General features: G+C 45.2%; 1 protein-coding gene across 3 annotated transcripts in view; it reads right to left on the reverse strand.

The window, feature by feature from the left end:
• Nucleotides 1-20204, reverse strand: part of DNAH17 (dynein axonemal heavy chain 17) — a 12633448-nt gene that overhangs the window by 10106005 nt on the left and 2507239 nt on the right. For all 3 annotated transcript variants that reach the window (XM_078653923.1, XM_078653924.1, XM_078653922.1), the window contains exon 17: nucleotides 3063-3203. In XM_078653923.1, coding sequence (XP_078510049.1) covers nucleotides 3063-3203 — 141 coding nt within the window. The remainder of the gene's footprint in view (nucleotides 1-3062; nucleotides 3204-20204) is intronic.

Genomic DNA, 20204 nt, shown 5'->3' on the forward strand with positions numbered 1-20204 from the left:
AAAAAAATTCTACAACGCAGCGTGCGCAATTGTTAAAGGTCGCTGGCGCTTTGGTAAATTCAGACCAATAGTCACCAAAACTGAATCACTCAGAAACTGTTCAACTCAGCGAGCTGAAATAAGATCTTTAAAGATGGCGCTTGAAAATGCCGATCGCGAATTCCCCACACTAATAGTGTGCGATTCACATTTCTGCGTAAAATCTTACAATAATGACATGCAGACCTGGATTCAAAATGGTTACAAAGATGACACAGGTGCCACAATAAAGCATAAAAAGCTCTGGGAACAAGTAGTTCTTTTAAAGGAAGAACTACAAAAGACTCACGTCATAGATACACTGAGTCATCAACGTGATGGCGTTCACGTTGCAGGGAATTCATTGGCTAACAGAGCCACAGCGGAAGCGGTCCAACCGGCTTCCATAGCCACAAAAAAGCCTCCTAAAAAATACATAGACGGAGAAACCATGCTAGCGGTCAAAGCCTCATTAAAAGGTGGCTATGCAGCATTACCTCTCGGCTATCCACTCAATTATAGATACATAATAGATGCAAACTCTGTTCCTTTTGCTCAAATCCCTGGAGTGGGGGACAAAGTAATTCCAAACACGAACAGGAGAGTCTTATTAATAGCAGACGCACACATGGGAGAGGGTCTAAGGCACCAAGAGATCGTGAAATCTCTAAAAGAATTACAATCAGAATACTGGTGGCCGGGGATGAGCCTGCAACATTATAAATTTGCAAAGGATTGTCCAAACTGCAACCGAGATCGCAGTCGTGAACCGGACCAGACTAGTGCCAGGATACCTCTATTAGAAAGCATAAGGCTATCTATACGCAAAAATCCAGCAGGAGAAACGCGATCCCATAAATATTAAGACTAGATTCACTTAAAATGCAGACACCAGCGCTCAGCTGACGCCAGAACTGTCATAAAAGATTTGCGAGTCTTTATCGGCATATACGCAATTGGCATGCTACATTCTGACCAGGGTCCTGCGTTTAGCTCTAGGGCTTACAAAGAGGCTCGCTTCGGCAGCACATATACTAAAATTGGAACTATACAGAGAAGATTAGCGAGGCCATCACCAGCATGGGCATTGCATTGCGGTACTCTTCTCCATTCCATCCCGAGGGAAATGCGGTCGTGGCAAGAAAAAAACGGGACATAAAGCAATCTATAACGGCGAGGGTATTAGGTTTGGGTGATGGGTGGGTCAAACATTTAACAAGTGTCCAACGTAGTCTTAACAATCTGCCAAGAAATTCTCTAAAAGGTCTCACTCCCTACGAACTATTGTTCGGTACTAGAATGCATATCCAGGACTTAGATAGTCACACTTCAGTGGTAGAAGAAAAAGCCTTTGATATCAAAGAGCGTTTGGCTGTTTTACAGGACTTAAATGAAACAAGAAGAAGTCTGAGTAATCTAAAGCTAAAGCCAACGACCACTGAAGAAAAACCACCTGTTCCAGAAAGACCTGTCTGGATTCCAAAGATTGGGGATCTGGTCAGAGAAAAGATCGTGGTGAAGAAGGAATTTGGGCCTTCTTACAGAAAAGCAGTACCTGTCTTAGCTGTCAGCGGAACAAGATCAGTAGTACTACCGTCCCTTGCTGGTAAAAAGAAGAACCGAGTTGTATCCATCGACCTGGTAAAACCACAATCATGTGGCCAATAATAAGTAGTAGGCCCAGTGGACTCCCAAAAAGTAGCAGAAGACAAAACCTTGCTACAATCCAAGAGGTTCAAACTGAGAGACTAATCACTTTTGATAAACCTGCAGTAAACAAAAAAGGACTATGCAACAAAGCCATGGAACTTGTGCCTCTTGAAACCCAAATTGCAACAGTTCGTCAAGAAACACCTGCCTACAATGATGTAGCAACGGACTATACTAATGTACCAAAGAAAGATCCAAAGACTAAAGAAAATCCGGAAGCAATTCCAACAATTGACTACTTAATAGGTGTATAGCTTTTTCTCTGTAGATTTCTGTATTACTGCAGTTTTGTCGCAAATGTTTGGAATTCCCCCTTGGGAATTTTGTTTATTGTTGTGAGTGAGTGGTAGCTGTCTGCTCTTAGTATTGAGTTGGTCGATGTCGGCTTGCGGAATGCCTTTGTATGCAGTTTGCCATCTTGTGCATATATTGTAATGTCCAAGAAATCTATTTCTGAGGCCAAAAAGTGTGATGTCGTCTTGATGTTCCATTTGTTTTCATTGATTTTGTGTAAGAAATGTAGGGTATCCTGTTATCCTTGCCAGATGCACAGGATACTGTCAATGTACCGTCCCAAGTATAATATATGGGAGGCACTTAAGTAAGAATGTTGATCCTGGGGTAGAGTAAGCAGAGATCATGAAAAAGGAATTGAAGTAACTATTATCTGAACAAAGCTGAGCAGAGTTATATTACTATTTTAAGTACAGTAAAAATCTGAGGTATGGTCTCTTGAGGGAGTGGTGTTTTCTGTGCTCTCACCTCATTAGTCATAGCTTTTGTATTTTTAAATGAGGTGATTGTGCTGAGAAAGTGACACTGTTTAAGGCCTTTCATGCTGTGTCAGCATTACACTGCTATTTTAAAATTACAGTTGAAACACTAGCTTGACAACAGGGCTTTATTCAAGCATGTGAATCCATTTAAGATCCAGTCTTGGAGAATCAAATGTTAGAGATAGCTCAAAAAGTGATTCTAAATTCTAATCTATTCTATTCTATTTTAATTACACCTATATAGCGCATGGTCCGCGAAGGCCTCCCGGAGGAGTCAGAGAAGCACACGATTAGGAATTTACAATATTGTGCTCTTAAACACCCAAGTGCCTTAACAGTAAGCAATAGTGACACTATGACATTCTTCCTTATTTTATAACTTGGAAAGCTCGCCTTTGCAAAAATACTTGTGAAATGTTATGGTTTGCTAATGGCTGCACACAATATACAAAGTTTAGCTGTCAATGGCTGCATATTTTTAATAGTTTTTCTATTCTACTGTTTGTTCTAAAAAGTGCATTTCTAACCACAGACGATGAAACATGTTAATTAGCTCACCATTAGCATTGCCAAAATCTTCTCTCCAGCATCTGTAATAGCCGTGTACCGCTTATTTACCAATCCTGCTCTTCCATCTATGTCTAAGAAAAAATCCTTCTTAGTGTCCTTCCTTTCAAACAGGGGACTTGCTGACCACTCCTATTATAGGAAAAGATAAAATACTGTGGTAAGTATTCAATACATACTGGACACAATAACAAAGGAGGCGTCATTCAATTGGATATTTAAAGTAAAGAAGATAAATGTATTCAATGTAAATAATTCTAAAACAGGCCGACATGAGGACATAATAGCCGCTAATATGTAATAATTTATGTATTCCTTTATAACAATGACAGATCTCATCTTACCACCAATACACTGATTTATAAACATGAGCTAGCCTCTTCAAAATTGGTACAGGCAGACAGAAACAAGATAGCTATATACACAGTCCCACTGTGTCATCTTCTACCATCACCAATTAGTTATATCCCAGTGTTTGTATTGTTCACTTTTATTTCATTTCTTTTTTCCCTTATCCTTGCATCCCATTGAAGAATTTCACATCATACACACCGTCTTTCACACATGAACATGGATGCTATATAATCACAAGGACAACCATTTGCAATGCAATAAGTACCGCCTTTGCAAGAGTTAGAGCTACTGGCATTGTAAATGTAGAAGTTTTTCACTAATGTGTTTTGGAGTGGAGTGGATATACGTCGTGTGTAGTGGAATTATATAGTATCTTGTGCAGTAGAATTATGTGGATAAAAAGTATGTGCTATTTAGTGTATAAGAATTATGTTGAGTGGGATTAGGTGTTATGGAGAGTAATTATGTGGTACGGTAGTCTATGTTGTGGAGTGGTAACCTCAGGTTTAGTCCTCCTCAATTCCATAGAGGCTGAACTATAAACTCAGTGAGACATAAAAAAAGAAGCAAACACAGAGGAGCACTTCTGGACCTAGTTAGACGTATGAGCAGGGCCCCTGGAATTATACGGTTTTTCGGCTGTGCCGATTTACACATAATTATACTATTTTCGCTTTTGCCACATAATCGATCATCTGCTGCATAATATGCAGATTTGAACAAAAAAAACCTTGATTCTAGCTCAAACGCCTAAAACATAACCAAAAATGTAGTGACACATGTTGCAGCATGGTGGAAGGCTCTTTGCAAAGCTGGAATGCTCACCTGCTACTTATTGCTAAATGTGGGTCTTAAATTGGTACTAATTGGGTGCAACAATTTGTAATACAATAGGTATCGCATTAGTTAAATGTTGAGCTATTACTATGCAAATATAAAAGAAATGCTGCGTCCGCCTGCCTTTGTTTTTCTATTTATTGACTTTTGAAGAAATGGTGGCATGCTATACTTTAGAAGTAGATGTTGAAAGCTAAAGCGTGCCATGCCGCCATAGCCACAAAAGTCAATGCAGTGTTGTGCAGGGGGGTGGGGCATGCAGCAGAAAGGATGGTAGCTTTGATGGGAGGGAGGAGGTGCGAGCAGAGGAGGCAACAGATGGTTAACCAAAAAACAATTGGTGATGTCTGCTGGGAGGGAACTAAACACAGAAAGGCAGGACAGATGGACAGTATTGACCAACCAGAGTAAAGAAATTTAGAAAAGCAGGACAACAAAGCAAATAGAAGCACTAATCATTTTGAATGCCCATATCCTGAATACTTCATGACTCGAAGAGACATCACAAGCACTCCAAAAAGGGCCCGGAGTCACCTGTACTCTAGTACTGGGCATACAAGAAAACTGTGAGGTGCCTACTGACTGCTGTCCTATAAGGTTAGGTGTACCGAGGGTCTGGGATCATACAAATTAGAATCAGGTTCTAACTGTGTGATGCTTCAGGGTGTACACAGTAATTCTAGCTTTGACTGGGAGTGGGCCTTGGTACCGATGCAGCGCGGCAGCAGAGCGGACTACCTACAGTGATGTCTTGATCACAAGAAACACGCAATCTATTGTACGGGACGCGAGGAGCGATCCTAGTGCGTGCATTTGTCCTGGCACTACCCTACATGTCAAGAAGAACATTGCGCAAAAACTATTGGAGCTCTCCAAGGCCCACTCCCAGACGGTACGGATGGCGACCGTCCATTGATGCTCTCCTTACTTTCCTGATGAAGACCCCAACCTGAGGCCTGAATCAACCCTTTAGCGTACATGGGGGTCGAAACGTAGAACCACGCCTAATTCGACACACCATAGGACCCTAATAAGAAATTTATTTATACCTATGTGTGATGTAATCTGGGAACCTTTGCTCATAAATTTGAATGTAAAGGCGTTTTCAACTTCAATATGATGTTCTAAATATGTCACAGCACCTTTACCCTGTCCCTCACAATTCTTGCACACCCTTTTCCCCTCTTCACGGAGAGCACTCCTAATTTTAAATGTAATGATTCTACAATTACATGGAAGTAATCTTGTTTTACATGATGAAATATTTGTTGCAATCTGATGAAATAATAACGGTGCATAAATAAATGCAAATTGGAGTTTTTGAATAATTCACAATTTCCTCTCATCAATTCAAAGTTAATGGTGATTGTGTGTTTAAACAATATCGAAGTACCATATGATATTAGAAAATTTGCAACTCGGACCCATTCCCTTTTGTACTGGCAAATACCATGAAGCAGTGTGTCCAGAACAAGATAAGCACAAAACAAAGACAGAGGCCAGGGAACTCCAGAACAAACCCCAAAGAAGGGCCATTCTAGAGTCACAAGCCGACCCACGAAAGAAATGGGACCAGCCAGAAGAGAAAGAGGAGAAAAAACGCAGGATGGACCTACGCCATCAGCCAGAACACAGAAGACTAGGAGACTCCTAGCTCGCCTGGAACACAAGACAATGAACCAGGCCGAAATGCTGGACAAGAAAGGTAGGAACACCACGACACAACGGCATGCCAAAGCCAGTCTGGCGATCTTGCGGACACTAAGAAGACAGAACCTGGAGCAGCACAAACCGCGCTAAGACAAAAGAGAGACACCGCACCAGCAGTATACAGTGACGTCAGGAAAGGCAAGGAACCCGAAAAGGTGTCCTCACCCTTCCAGCACAGGACAGAGCTACACAATAGCTATAAGTACCCCACCTAGGGAAAGATACGTCCCAACAAAACATGGGAACCCTCTTAGGGAAAAACTCCACAGCAGAGGACAAGAACATGCAGGAAGTACCACAGATGGCTTACAGGGAAGCCAAAAAATACACAGATGGCCCAACCTGAGGACCTATACGGATTTACTAACAGCCAAAACACCACACCACAAAAACCAAAGTGGTGTACCAGCAGTCAACAGTACAGAGGGGCTAATTGAAGGACCCCAAAGGCACATCAAGCCACACAGAACACACAGACAGGGCCAACCGAAACACTAGGCCCATAGAAAAAGGTGGGATAAACACCTCCCATAAGCAATTAAGGACCGTCTAGCTAAAGCTTACGGAGAAGCCGTTGAATGGCAGAGTCCCCGTGGATGTTAAACAAAAGAACCCCAGCACAAGGAAGGTCAACCAGACGTTCCCTAAAATTCTCCGGAAAAACGCCATCCCGCAACCAAGCATGGCGGCGGAGAGCCACAGAACTTGCCATAGCGCCGCCGAGAGCATCAGCAACATCCAAGGCCAAACGGAGAATAATTGCGGCCAACTCCCAGCCATCCAACACATGGTGCTGCAGATCAGCGCAGACACCTTCATGTGAGGAGCAAGACAGAAGGGACTCCGTGGAATCACAAAGGCTGGAGGAAGCCCTGGCCAACAAACAAAGTGTGTTGAGCGCCTGCGAAGCAGCACTAGAGAAAGCAAAAATGTTACACCCCAAGAATCCAACCACCGGGTGTGAGAAGTTAGCCTGGCATATGTTTTCCACTATTCTAGTGGGCGAATTGCACCAGTCTAAACAACCCTTATGATGGTGGTTGTAAAGTCAACCTTATAGATCAGCTATCCTAGTGGTAGCATGGACCAACAGTCTTAGGCTAAAACTTCAGAGAGCATGTGAAGCCAGCTGTTTTACCATATATAATACCTTGAATACCAAATGAAAGCGATTCCCTAGGCCCTAGGCCTATTCACCATCCCTGAAGTGGTTCTTATACCACTTACTTAGTATATGGTTTGTGAGGCCCCTAGGGCAGAATTGTATTTGTGCAACTTATAGTATGCTTAATGAGTAACTTGTAACGTATCTCAAACTCTGACCTCATAATGAGTGCAGAGGGGTTGTGTTAGTAATAAATACATATATATTTGATATATACCTTGTGTGGACAAGGTAGATAGCTTGGGGTCCTGAATAGCAGGATCCCAGGCCAACAATGTCAAAAACCAGCTAAACACTAGGCAAAAAGTTGGAGTAACCATATAGTCAGATATCCACCTTCCTACACCGGGCCTCCCATGATGGTGGAAACAACACTGAAGGCAAGGTAGGAAAAGCAGTCAGCAGGAGAGGGCCCTAAGTAGAAGGGTGGAAAGAAAGGCATACAGGATCTTGCGGAGCAGGACGGTGGTGGTTGAAGAGCGGCTGAGGCACCGGTTCTCCCGTGGCAGGACGGCCCCAGGCCCCCAGAAGAAAATTGTGGAGCGAAGCTTCAAATGGAAGAAGCAGATCCCCTCCACCAGAGCGCTGGTGGAGAAATTACAACAAATGGTCCGTAGGCAATAGGGTGACCGGGTTGCCCATCTGCAAAATGCAAGCAGCCGTGGAAATGGCCAAGACAAAGGCTGCACTCATCTCCATAGGTAGTCGCAGGGGAGAGAGAAATTCCTCTGTGGGCGACGGCTGTAAACTAAGCCGCCCATCCCTGAGTCCAGCTGGAATAAGAAACAGCCAGCCCCGGTAGGGTGGAAGATCCATGGATGAGTGGGGGACCTGAGGGGCCTCCCAAGAAGGCGGAGAAACGTGTGGGGCACCCAACAGTGAGTTGCGGAAGAGAGGGTCCGGGGGTTGTGGCAGTGGTGACGGCAAATAGCCCTCCCTGGAAGATGCCGGAGAAAAAGCAACGACGCGGCACCCAATATCCGGTGAAGAGGAGACAAGGAGATGACAAACCTCCGGCGAGGAAGGGACCTCCGCAGACGACCCGATGACCTGACGCCGGGACGGTGCCGAGCAGTCCGCCATAGGCGCCAGTGTGTCTTTGATCGGCGCAGGAGTGGCCATCAGGGGTGCCGAGTTGACCTCCACCACCACGTGCTTCCTAGGAGAGTGGGGTGGGGTTAGAGCCAGAGCGGCTAAAGAAATGCACCGAAAAGGCGCCGGCTTGACCTCCCATGAGGCAACCACCTACGTAGAGGACCGAGAGGGACTCAAGGAGGCGCTCCGGGTCCCGACCACCATCCACAGCGCCGCCAGGGCCGGCTAGGAAAGCCGTCGGCCTCCGGTAAGGCAGCCGCATGTCCAGAGGACTGAGGGGTACTCAGGGACAAACCGGGAGTCCCGGCCACCTCCTGCGGCACCACAGGGAACTCCGCTGGGTTTTTCGGCGAGGCAGGGACGCCGTGGGTCAAAGACGGGAACCCCATTGGGCCGCACCTTGATGACACCACACCCCCAATACCTGAAGCCGGAACTCGTTGGCACCGGGGCCAAAGCCACCGGCAACTCCGCGGAAGGACCCGCACATGGCTCGGGATCCGTGGACATCTCAGGAAGAGGAGGGGGGCCCATAGAAGCCTGCCGAGCCGAAACATAAGCCTTTATTTGGGCCCTAGTCGCCCCGACGCCAGGAAACAGCAGACAGGGTGGCAATGAGCGAGAGCGCACATCCCGAGGGGAACCCGCACCCTTTGCAGAACGAAGACCAGGCCTCGGTGACAAGCTGTAAGCCTTACCGGTGGGCGAGCAACGCCCATGGGGCCTCGGTGAAGGACGATGCAGCAGATGGAATCAGCGGTTCCTGGCCCCATCTGAGGTAGGAGATGGATGCGGTGACGAGACCGATCTGGTCAAGCGGGCCAAAAGCAATTTTCCGCCAGGATTTCGGCTTCACATGCTGACAAGCGTCACAGTCCATAAAATCATGGTGCCTGCCCAAACACCACACACAAAGGTGGTACAGAAGGAAGCAAGTGAAGTACAGAAAGAAACAAGAGAGTTGCACAAAGAGGCAAGAGAAGTGCAAAAAGAGGCGAGAGGTGCAGAAAGAGGAAGAAAGGTGTAGAACAGGGGTACTCGCAAACATTTCCTCTGGGGACCAAACGCACAGTCTGGGGTATCACCGGGGGACGCACATATGACCGTAAAGGCGTGGGGGCAGGTGACTCAGGATCAGGGGTGGGGCTAAGATGAGGCGGGAGATGGCATGTTGGGAGTTTAAAGGACAAATATGGCCATGTGGAGTAAAACCAGGCATGGCATTCACAAAGTTGTTCTTCATTGCACAATTAGCACAGGGGACTAGCTACAGGAGGACTGAGGATTCTATGAACATTTTCTAAGTAACCATGTGAAGAGACATGGACTGACTTGGGCCCAGAGGCAGTTGTATGTTACTGAATTTAAAGAAAATTAAGTAATCCGCTTAGCCAGGCTAAAACTAAGATCACCATATCAAACCACTCACATCTTAACATAGGACCAGCTAACACACTCAGTCGTTTAGCAAGCTGCTAACTTAAAGCCTGCAACCGCGCTTTGAGCCGCTGCAGTTACCATTTGATTTATAATGTGTGACATAGCATCTTAGTGCGCTGATGTGGACACCAACACTAAAATGTGCTGTCCTAACCCAAGAGGCATACTTCTTGGAGGGCATGCTGTATTCAGTTGCAGATGTATAGCAATCTCTTTTGTTACTTTCAAACTGAGTTGTGTGTGAGCTTTGTGTGTTTGTGAGATAGGCATCTGGCAGTGCACAAGGCAGAGTGAAAAGTCTGACCGTTATTCTAGCAATTTCAACTCCCCATGTACAGATCATAGGTTATGGACAAGATGCACAGCGGCTTTCAAAAATTCATATGCTTGATAATATGTATGTTGGGTGGCAATAACAGACAATATTTAAGTACAAAGAAACAATAAATATTGCAGTTTGTGCTCTGCTAACACACACTTGGATGTAAGAAGTACAACTAAAATCTGTACTTGTCAGATACAGCCAAACTTCAGCATTAAATGTCCGTAGGGTACCACATTTTGCATCCCCCCATGCTATGGTCCGGCAAAGCTACTAGAAAATTGCTTCTGCTGGGAACCTGATCACACATGCTGTGTGTGTTCAGTGCCAGTACTGCCAAAGCAGATACCATGATGAAATATTGGCACAGTTTTTATAAATGAATGGTGTGTTCCTTGGCTTGGATCTAGACGGCCTAATGGAAACCAGATTAAGCCAGTCATCAGACAGTATCAGATTCTCAGCCCTTCACTCTCTCTCGTGCACGGTATCCCTTTATAGCTGTCTGTCTGTCTCTCCCCTATCCTCACTCTTTCTCATACTGTTTACCCTGCCCACATGGGATGGAGACAACAGCCCAGTCTCATATGCACAGGTAGTAATGCACCTCATGCACTGTGCTCTGGGCACTCAAACTGAGTGTTTGACCCCAAAGTGCAGCCAGTAGAGACAGATATGCACAGTGGAATGCCATAGCCTCCCCAAGTATGTATGGGTCTTCTTCCAACAGATATAAGTTTTCAAAGTGCTACCAAGGGGTAGGGGATGTTAGCTTCCAGTTATTTAAAGCTTCCATAATCGTACCCAGAGTAGAGATAAAGAAAGGTATATGCAATTGGAAAGAAAAGTTTGTTTCAATAACTAGGTACTGTGAAACAACCACATTGCTTCCACCCTCGCTTCATCAATACCCGCCCCCAACCCCACCTCCCATCTCCTGCAATCTGGCTGACTTAAAAAGGAAACACGGGCTGCAGAACCTCAGTGAGATGCGCGAGTTGCCCTTCTGTGCGTAGCTTGGCGTCAGAGGAGCTCAGGGTGGATGATGCTGATTCGGTGAGAGGAAATGTTGTGTGTAGCCCACAGGCTGAGGAGTGGTCCTTCCAAATTGAGCATATTCCCAAAGGCGAGGCAGGTTGGCAATGAAGCTAAACACAGGTGACAAGGAAAGTTTGAGGGATGTCTATGCAGGGCTGGAAAGGAAAGCAGCATGTAAGCAGGCGAGACATTCATTTTGGGAGCTTGCGCCTTTGATGCTGTGTTTCCACTGTAAATGCGAGTATACAACCCCCAAGGAACGAACTGGCAGAATAATGGCTGCGATCTGTGTTTGCTGTTTTCTACACGGGGGCCACATGGAAAGGTCTGGCGGGCCGCAAATGGCCAGCGGGCCGTACTTTGAGTACCAGGGGTGTAGAAAGAAGCAAGAGAAGTGCAGAAAGAGGCAAGAGAGGTACAGAAAGAGGAAGAAAGGTGCAGAAAGAAGCAAGAGAGATGCTGAAAGAGAAAGAAGGGTACAGAAAGAAGCAAGAGAGGTATATAATGAAGAAAGAGAGGTGCAAAAAAGGACGAAAGGAGCAGAAAAAAGCATTAAGAAAAAGAAGCAAGAGAAGTGCAGAAAGAAGCAAGGAAGGTGCAGAAGGAAGCAAGAGAAGTGCAGAAAGAAGCAAGAGAGGCACAGAAAGAGGCAAGAGAAGTGCAGAAAGTAGAAGAAAGGTGCAGAAAGAAGCAAGAGAGGTGCAGAAAGAAGCAAGAGAGGTACAGAAAGAGGACGAAATGTGCAGACAGAAGCAAGTGATGTGCCAAAAGAAGCAATAGAGATACAGAAAGAAGCAAGAAAGGTATAGAAAGAAGACAAATGGTACCCAACGAGGCAAGAAAAGTACACAAAAAGGAAGGCAAGTGCAGAAAGAAGCAAGAGAGGTGCAGAAAGAGGACGAAAAGAATAGAAAAAGCAAGAGAGGTACAGAAAGAGGCAAGAGAGGAACACAAAAGACACAGGCAAAGTGCAGGAAGAAGCAATAGAGGGTGCAGAATTAAGTAAGAGAAGTACAGAAAGATGCAGAAAGGTGTAGAAATATGCAAGAGAGATGCAAAAAGAAGCAAGAGAGGTGTGGAGAAAAGCAAGAGAAGTGCAGAAAGCAGCAAGAGAGAGGCAGAAAGAAGCAAGAGAAGTGCAGAAAGAAGAAAGAGGTGCAGAAAGAAGCAAGAGAAGTACAGAAAGAAGCAAGAGCAGTGCAGAAAGAGGAAGAAAGGTACAGAAAGAAGCAAGAGAGGTGCAGTAAGAGGAAGAAAGGTGAAAAAGATGCATGGTAGGTGCAGAATGAAGCAAGAGAAGTGCAGAAAGAAGCAAGAGAGGCACAGAAAGAAGCAAGAGAAGTGCAGAAAGAAGAAGAAGGTGCAGAAAGAAGCAAGAGAGGTACAGAAAGAAGCAAGAGAGGTACAGAAAGAAGCAAGAGAGGTGCAGAAAGAGGACAAATGGTACCCAATGAGGCAAGAAGAGTACACAAAAAGGAAGAAAAGTGCAGAAAGAAGCAAGAGAGGTGCAGAAATAGGACGAAAGGTATAGAAAAAGCAAGAGAGGTGCAGAAAGAGGAAGAATGGTACACAAAGAGGCAAGAGAAGTGCAGAAAGAGGAAGAAAAGTGCAGGGAGAGGATGAAAGGTGAAGAAAGAGGCAAGAAAGTTGACGAAAAACAAAGAAAGGTGCAGAAATATGCAAGTGAGGTGCAGAAAGAAACAAGAGAAGTGCAGAAAGAAGCATGAGAGGTGCAGAAAGAAGCAAGAGAGGTGCAGAAAGAGGACGAATGGTACCCAACAGGCAAGAAAAGTACACAAAAAGGAAGAAAAGTACAGAAAGAAGCAAGAGAGGTGCAGAAAGAGGACAAAAAGAATAGAATAAGCAAGAGAGGTACAGAAGAGGCAAGAGAGGAACACAAAAAACACAGGCAACGTGCAGAAAGAAGCAAGAGAGGGTGCAGAATTAAGTAAGAGAAGTACAGAAAGATGCAGAAAGGTGTAGAAAGAAGCAAGAGAGATGCAAAAAGAAGCAAGAGAGGTGTGGAGCAAAGCAAGAGAAGTGCAGAAAGTAGCAAAAGAGATGCAGAAAGAAGCAAGAGAAGTGCAGAAAGCCACAACCCACAACGGAATTAAATTACGTAACAAATTAAATAACATAACATTCATTACTTTAAAAAAATTAAACATACATTACAAAGATAATATATATTCTTAACACATATGCTAGCATACATAACAGTAAAAAAAAATCGATATTATGGAAAACGATATTTTAAATTCTATATTATGGAAATAGATATCTCTTACCTCAATTTCGATATTCTATCCAACTATATTTTGGTAATTCGATATTCTGGGCTGCCTATATTTTTAATTTGATATTCTGGGCAGTCTATATTTTGGATTCGACATTTAGGGTGTTCAACGGCCAGGATACCCCACACCGACCCAAGGTACAAGGGACATCCACCAGAAAACCCCGGAGGGACAGACAGCACAAGAGGAGTACCAAGAAAGAAAAGAACCACCCAAACTTCCAAGGGGAAGAGGTGGAAACAGCGAAGGGAACAGCTGAACAGGCATCAGCCCGAGGCAGCGGACAAGGCAGGAATGGCCCCCCAGCCAAGAAGCGTAGGCGTGTGAAGAAAGACACAGTCCCGCAAAGCTCCATCAGAACAAGGGGCAGTAGCACAAGGGTGCACACCAAGGCCCACGGAGGCGGACCATAATGACCAGGCATGCGCAGCTGGCAAATACCATGAAGCAGTGTGTCCAGAACAAGATAAGCACAAAACAAAGGCAGAGGCCAGGGAACTCCAGAACAAACCCCAAAGAAGGGCCATTCTAGAGTCACAAGCCGACCCACGAAAGAAATGGGACCAGCCAGAAGAGAAAGAGGAGAAAAAACACAGGACGGACCTACGCCATCAGCCAGAACACAGAAGACTAGGAGACTCCTAGCTCGCCTGGAACACAAGACAATGAACCAGGCCGAAATGCTGGACAAGAAAGGTAGGAACACCACGACACGACGGCATGCCAAAGCCAGTCTGGCGATCTTGCGGACACTAAGAAGACAGAACCTGGAGCAGCACAAGCTGCGCTAAGACAAAAGAGAGACACCGCACCAGCGGTATACAGTGACGTCAGGAAAGGCAAGGAACCCGAAAAGGTGTCCTCACCCTTCCAGCACAGGACAGAGCTACACAATAGCTATAAGTACCCCACCTAGGGAAAGATACGTCCCAACAAAACATGGGAACCCTCTTAGGGAAAAACCCCACAGCAGAGGACAAGAACATAAAGGACCTGCAGGAAGTACCACAGATGGCTTACAGGGAAGCCAAAAAATACACAGATGGCCCAACCTGAGGACCTATACGGATTTACTAACAGCCAAAACACCACACCACAAAAACCAAAGTGCTGTACCAGTAGTCAACAGTACAGAGGGGCTAATTGAAGGACCCCAAAGGCACATCAAGCCACACAGAACACAAAGACAGGGCCAACCGAAACACTAGGCCCATAGAAAAAGGTGGGATAAACACCTCCCATAAGCAGTTAAGGACCGACAAGCTAAAGCTTACGGAGAGGGTGAAGCCCCGCAAGAAGCCGTTGAATGGCGGAGTCCGCGTGGATGTTAAACAAAAGAACCCCAGCACAAGGAAGGTCAACCAGACGTTCCCTAAAATTCTCCGTAAAAACGCCATCCCGCAACCAAGCATGGCGTCGGAGAGCCACAGAACTTGCCATAGCGCCGCCGAGAGCATCAGCAACATCCAAGGCCAAACGGAGAATAATTGCGGCCAACTCCCAGCCATCCAACACATGGTGCCGCAGATCAGCGCAGACACCTTCATGTGAGGAGCAAGACAGAAGGGACTCTGTGGAATCCCAAAGGCTGGAGGAAGCCCTGGCCAACAAACAAAGTGTGTTGAGCGCCTGCGAAGCAGCACTAAAGAAAGCAAAAATGTTACACCCCAAGAATCCAACCACCGGGTGTGAGAAGTTAGCCTGGCATATGTTTTCCACTATTCTAGTGGGCAACTTGCACCAGTCTAAACAACCCTTATGATGGTGGTTGTAAAGTCAACCTTATAGATCAGCTATCCTAGTGGTAGCATGGACCAACAGTCTTAGGCTAAAACTTCAGAGAGCATGTGAAGCTAGCTGTTTTACCATATATAATCCCTTGAATACCAAATGAAAGCGATTCCCTAGGCCCTAGGCCTATTCACCATCCCTGAAGTGGTTCTTATACCACTTACTTAGTATATGGTTTGTGAGGCCCCTAGGGCAGAATTGTATTTGTGCAACTTATAGTATGCTTAATGAGTAACTTGTAACGTATCTCAAACTCTGACCTCATAATGAGTGCAGAGGGGTTGTGTTAGTAATAAATACATATATATTTGATATATACCTTGTGTGGACAAGGTAGATAGCTTGGGGTCCTGAATAGCAGGATCCCAGGCCAACAATGTCAAAAACCAGCTAAACACTAGGCAAAAAGTTGGGGTAACCATATAGTCAGATATCCACCTTCCTACACCGGGCCTCCCGTGATGGTGGAAACAACACTGAAGGCAAGGTAGGAAAAGCAGTCAGCAGGAGAGGGCCCTAAGTAGAAGGGTGGAAAGAAAGGCATACAGGATCTTGCGGAGCAGGACGGTGGTGGTTGAAGAGCGGCTGAGGCACCGGTTCTCCAACACAGGCAACGTGCAGAAAGAAGCAAGAGAGGGTGCAGAATTAAGTAAGAGAAGTACAGAAAGATGCAGAAAGGTGTAGAAAGAAGCAAGAGAGATGCAAAAAGAAGCAAGAGAGGTGTGGAGAAAAGCAAGAGAAGTGCAGAAAGCAGCAAGAGAGATGCAGAAAGAAGCAAGAGAACTGCAGAAAGAAGAAAGAGGTGCAGAAAGAAGCAAGAGAAGTACAGAAAGAAGCAAGAGCAGTGCAGAAAGAAGAAGAAGGTACAGAAAGAAGCAAGAGAGGTGCGGAAAGAAGCAAGAGAGGTGCAGAAAGAGGACAAATGGTACCCAATGAGGCAAGACGAGTACACAAAAAGGAAGAAAAGTGCAGAAAGAAGCAAGAGAGGTGCAGAAATAGGAAGAAAGGTATAGAAAAAGCAAGAGAGGTGCAGAAAGAGGAAGAATGGTACACAAAGAGGCAAGAGAAGTGCCGAAAGAGGAAGAAAAGTGCAGGGAGAGGATGAAAGGTGAAGAAAGAGGCAAGAAAGTTGACGAAAAACAAAGAAAGGTGCAGAAATATGCAAGTGAGGTGCAGAAAGAAACAAGAGAAGTGCAGAAAGAAGCAAGAGAGGTGCAGAAAGAAGCAAGAGAGGTACAGAAAGAGGACGAATGGTACCCAACAGGCAAGAAAAGTACACAAAAAGGAAGAAAAGTGCAGAAAGAAGCAAGAGAGGGGCAGAAATAGGAAGAAAGGTATAGAAAAAGCAAGAGAGGTACAGAAAGAAGCAATAGAGGAGCACAAAAGACACAAGTGAAGTGCAGAAAGAAGCAAGAAAGGGTACAGAATTTAGTAAGAGAAGTACAGAAAGAGGAAGAAAGGTGCAGAAAGAAACAAGAGAGATGCAAAAAGAAGCAAGAGAGATGCAAAAAGAAGCAAGAGAGGTACAGAAAAAAGCAAGAGAAGTGCAGAAAGTGACAAGCCAGATGCAGAAAGAAGCACGAGAAGTGCAGAAAGAAGAAAGAGGTGCAGAAAGAAGCAAGAGAAGTACAGAAAGAGGCCAGAGTGGTATAGAAAGAGGAAGAAAGGTACAGAAAGAAGCAAGAGAGGTACAGAATGGAAAAAGAGGTGCAGAAAGAGGAAGAAAGGACCAGAAAAAACATGAAAAATATAGAAAGAAGCAAGGGAAGTGCAGAAAGAAGGAAGGAAGGTGCAGAATGAAGCAAGAGAAATGCAGAAAGAAGGAAGAGAGGCATAGAAAGAGGCAAGAGAAGTGCAGAAAGTAGAAGAAAGGTGCAGAAAGAAGCAAAAGAGGTGCAGAAAGAAGCAAGAGAGGTGCAGAAAGAGGACGAAATGTGCAAACAGAAGCAAGTGATGTGCCAAAAGAAGCAATAGAGGTACAGAAAGAAGCAAAAGAGGTGCAGAAAGAGGACAAATGGTACCCAACGAGGCAAGAAAAGTACACAAAAAGGAAGAAAAGTGCAGAAAGAAGCAAGAGAGGTGCAGCAAGAGGACGAAAGGAATAGAAAAAGCAAGAGAGGTACTGAAAGAGGCAAGAGAGGAGCACAAAAGACACAGGCAAAGTGCAGAAAGAAGCAAGAGAGGGTGCAGAATTAAGTAAGAGAAGTACAGAAAGAGGCAGAAAGGTGCAGAACGAAGCAAGAGAGATGCAAAAAGAAGCAAGAGAGGTGTGGAAAAAAGGTGTGTCGCCCGAACCCCCGGCCGCATCGCGTGAGCGTTGGGGGGAGTAGGGAGAGCGATGTTGTCTCTTCGACTTCTTGTGCCTCCTACCTGAGGACTTAAAGCCCGACGAATGATGACGACTCGCCGAGCTTCGATGACTGTGGCCCCGCGACAGGTCCCTCGACCCCCTCCTGGACCGGGGCCTTGAGCGGCGCGGGCCGACTGCCGGAGCTCGAGGCGCTTACAGGACCGCTCCGGCCTGGCCTTCGACGTCAAGGCCCGGCAGTCGGAGCACGACTGGTCGCCGTGGTCGGCCCCAAGGCAATAGAGGCACCGGCGGTGGGGATCAGTAACCGACATCAGTCGGTTGCAGTCGGTACAGGGCTTGAACCCGGGCATCCCTACCGGCACCGAGAGTCGTAACGACTCGAGAAGAGATCAAAAGGATTGAAAAAGGTTAGTCAAAAAGTGACTAAGGTACTGCTTTCTCCGTACCTGCGCTTGCTGGCGCGGAAAAAAGAAGAACTGACGTCAGCGCGCGAGGGCGGCGTCTAAGTACTCCGACGACGTCATCCCGGTGCGAACGACGACGGACGCGGAGCCGCAGACGATGCCTACCGACGCACAGGGGTACTGCTACGCAAAATTTTCCGGATCCAGTCTGACGCCTGGGGGTTATTCTAAGGTAAGGAAAGATGGAGTGGAAGATATCACACACCACAGAAAAATAATAGTAATCGATACATAAAACAACACTACTGACTGAATGGCTAACCTAGCTAAAATAGACAAAACAAGACCACTATCTGGGTCTGTAAAAAGATCAAGTCGGACAAAGGCTAACACATGGAAGCCCTAAACAGATAACCAGTCTCCATCCCAATAGAAAGAATATCAGACAGAAAAAGAGACCTGACCGAGCAGCGGATAAAAGACAGAGTAAATAGTTGTGTAAAGACCAAACACCACAATGTGAAGGTGAAACCAAAAGATCAGCATAAAAACTGAAGTAACAGATGAAGTTGCAGTGCATACAACCACAACAAGTGATGAAGCCAGATAAGAAATGTCTTTACAGGAGACAGGACCCATAAAATGGCCAGAAGGTATCATCTAAACTTTATTATACCACAACTATGAAGGAGAGAGAACCCTACCTCTTCCAAAGAGTTGGTATTGGAAGTGTCATGGGAATGTTTTTAACAAGGTACAAAAATATTCCTTAAAGTGAAAAGCAAAAACAGCTTCACACAGGTTAGAAGCATATTAAAGACAGCGACACTATAGCCAGTGCTTACGGTAAACAAGCATTGGCATAACCAATAGGTCTCGCCTTTGGGACCTTATTTATTTATTTAAACAGTTTTATATAGCGCTGGCTAGACCCAAGGGTATCAGAGTACTTTGCAGGGGGTGGAAACTTATAAGTGTTTAGCCATGCAACAGTTGATGTTGTTGCACCAAGGATATTATGTTGCATAACTCAATACTTATAAGGTCTCAAAAGCTAGACCTATTGGCTATGCCAATGCTTATTTTTGTTTCTATGCCGTTTTTTGTTTTGAGCATGGTAAATGGTTCGTATTATAGTGTATGTTGTGTGTATTGCTAAAGAAAACTAGAGAATTTCAGTGATTTTGCGCCAGACAATAACTCACTTTTCAAATGGTTTTTATTTTAAACTTAATTTTCAACCCCCACAACGCAAGGCCTTCAGCTGTGCACAGCGGGGTTGGCAGTAGAACATGGCCCATCACACCATAGTTGGGTAACACTTTCAGACAGTCTTCTACTGTGCACAGCGGGGAAAAGCTGTGTGGCATGGCCTTCAGATAGGCCTTCGTCCAATCCATTGCAGGCAGCTAACACTGGCTACTCACAGCCATTGGCCGAGCACAGCAGTGGTTGGCCCCTGTGGGCAGCAAGTCCTTGCTGCTTAATTTCAAACACCCGCTAGGCAACACCTTTGGCAGTGGCCAATCCACATTGGTTGCCAACAGAGGATGCATGTCTTTCGGCTCCGTGCAGCAAGCTTTTTCCCTATTTTCTTTATGGGAAAGTTATCTTCTTTGTTTTTGTGAACATTTGCAATTTTCAGAACACAATAGTGATTTTATTGCTGTAAGATCGCTATTTTCATTGAAATCGTTCACATCTTTTGGGGTTTTAGAAAGTTTTGTTTATTGTTCTAAACATTCAAAAGCCTATGGACTCATCTTGGTTGCGCGTTGTGGGACTGGTTATCCTGTTGGCTACCAGCAATTTCTTCAAATGTGATATTCTGCCACCTGTTATGCTGTTTTCTTTAATAGGAGACACTGGCGGACCGGGTGGTTGTTATCTCTCAGCTCAATTTAGCCACACAAATATGATGAAATCAAAATGATAAGCAAATCAAAATTGGACTGGTGGCTTATCCTGTGACTATGCCTTTGATGCCAATGCATCCAGGAATGGTGCACTTCCCCACCTGGGGACAACAATGCTGTTTAAAGAAAGACGAGAAAAGAAAAGTAGCGCTTCAATGCAAAGTCTGTAAAGTGAGGCTGATGTGTTTGGATGGGAATAAAACCAATCTGGCACTTTGCAACCACTCTGTCTTGCTTTATTTAGTTATGTATTTATTTTTCATATTTAAAACCTTTTATTTCTCTCCATCCCGAGGCTGCACTTTGGAATAGAAAAATGTCAGAAAAAGGGCATTTCCCGCAAGAGTGTTTTTCTTTTTTGGATCCATTTCACAGGGAAGCAACTAAATGAAAGAAGGAGAGAGAGGTTCTGAACCGTTTATTCAAGTCACGGTTTTCAGTAAGTGAGGAGCA

Source organism: Lissotriton helveticus, chromosome 7 (assembly GCF_964261635.1).
Source record: "Lissotriton helveticus chromosome 7, aLisHel1.1, whole genome shotgun sequence".
NCBI classification, from domain to species: Eukaryota; Metazoa; Chordata; class Amphibia; order Caudata; family Salamandridae; genus Lissotriton; species Lissotriton helveticus.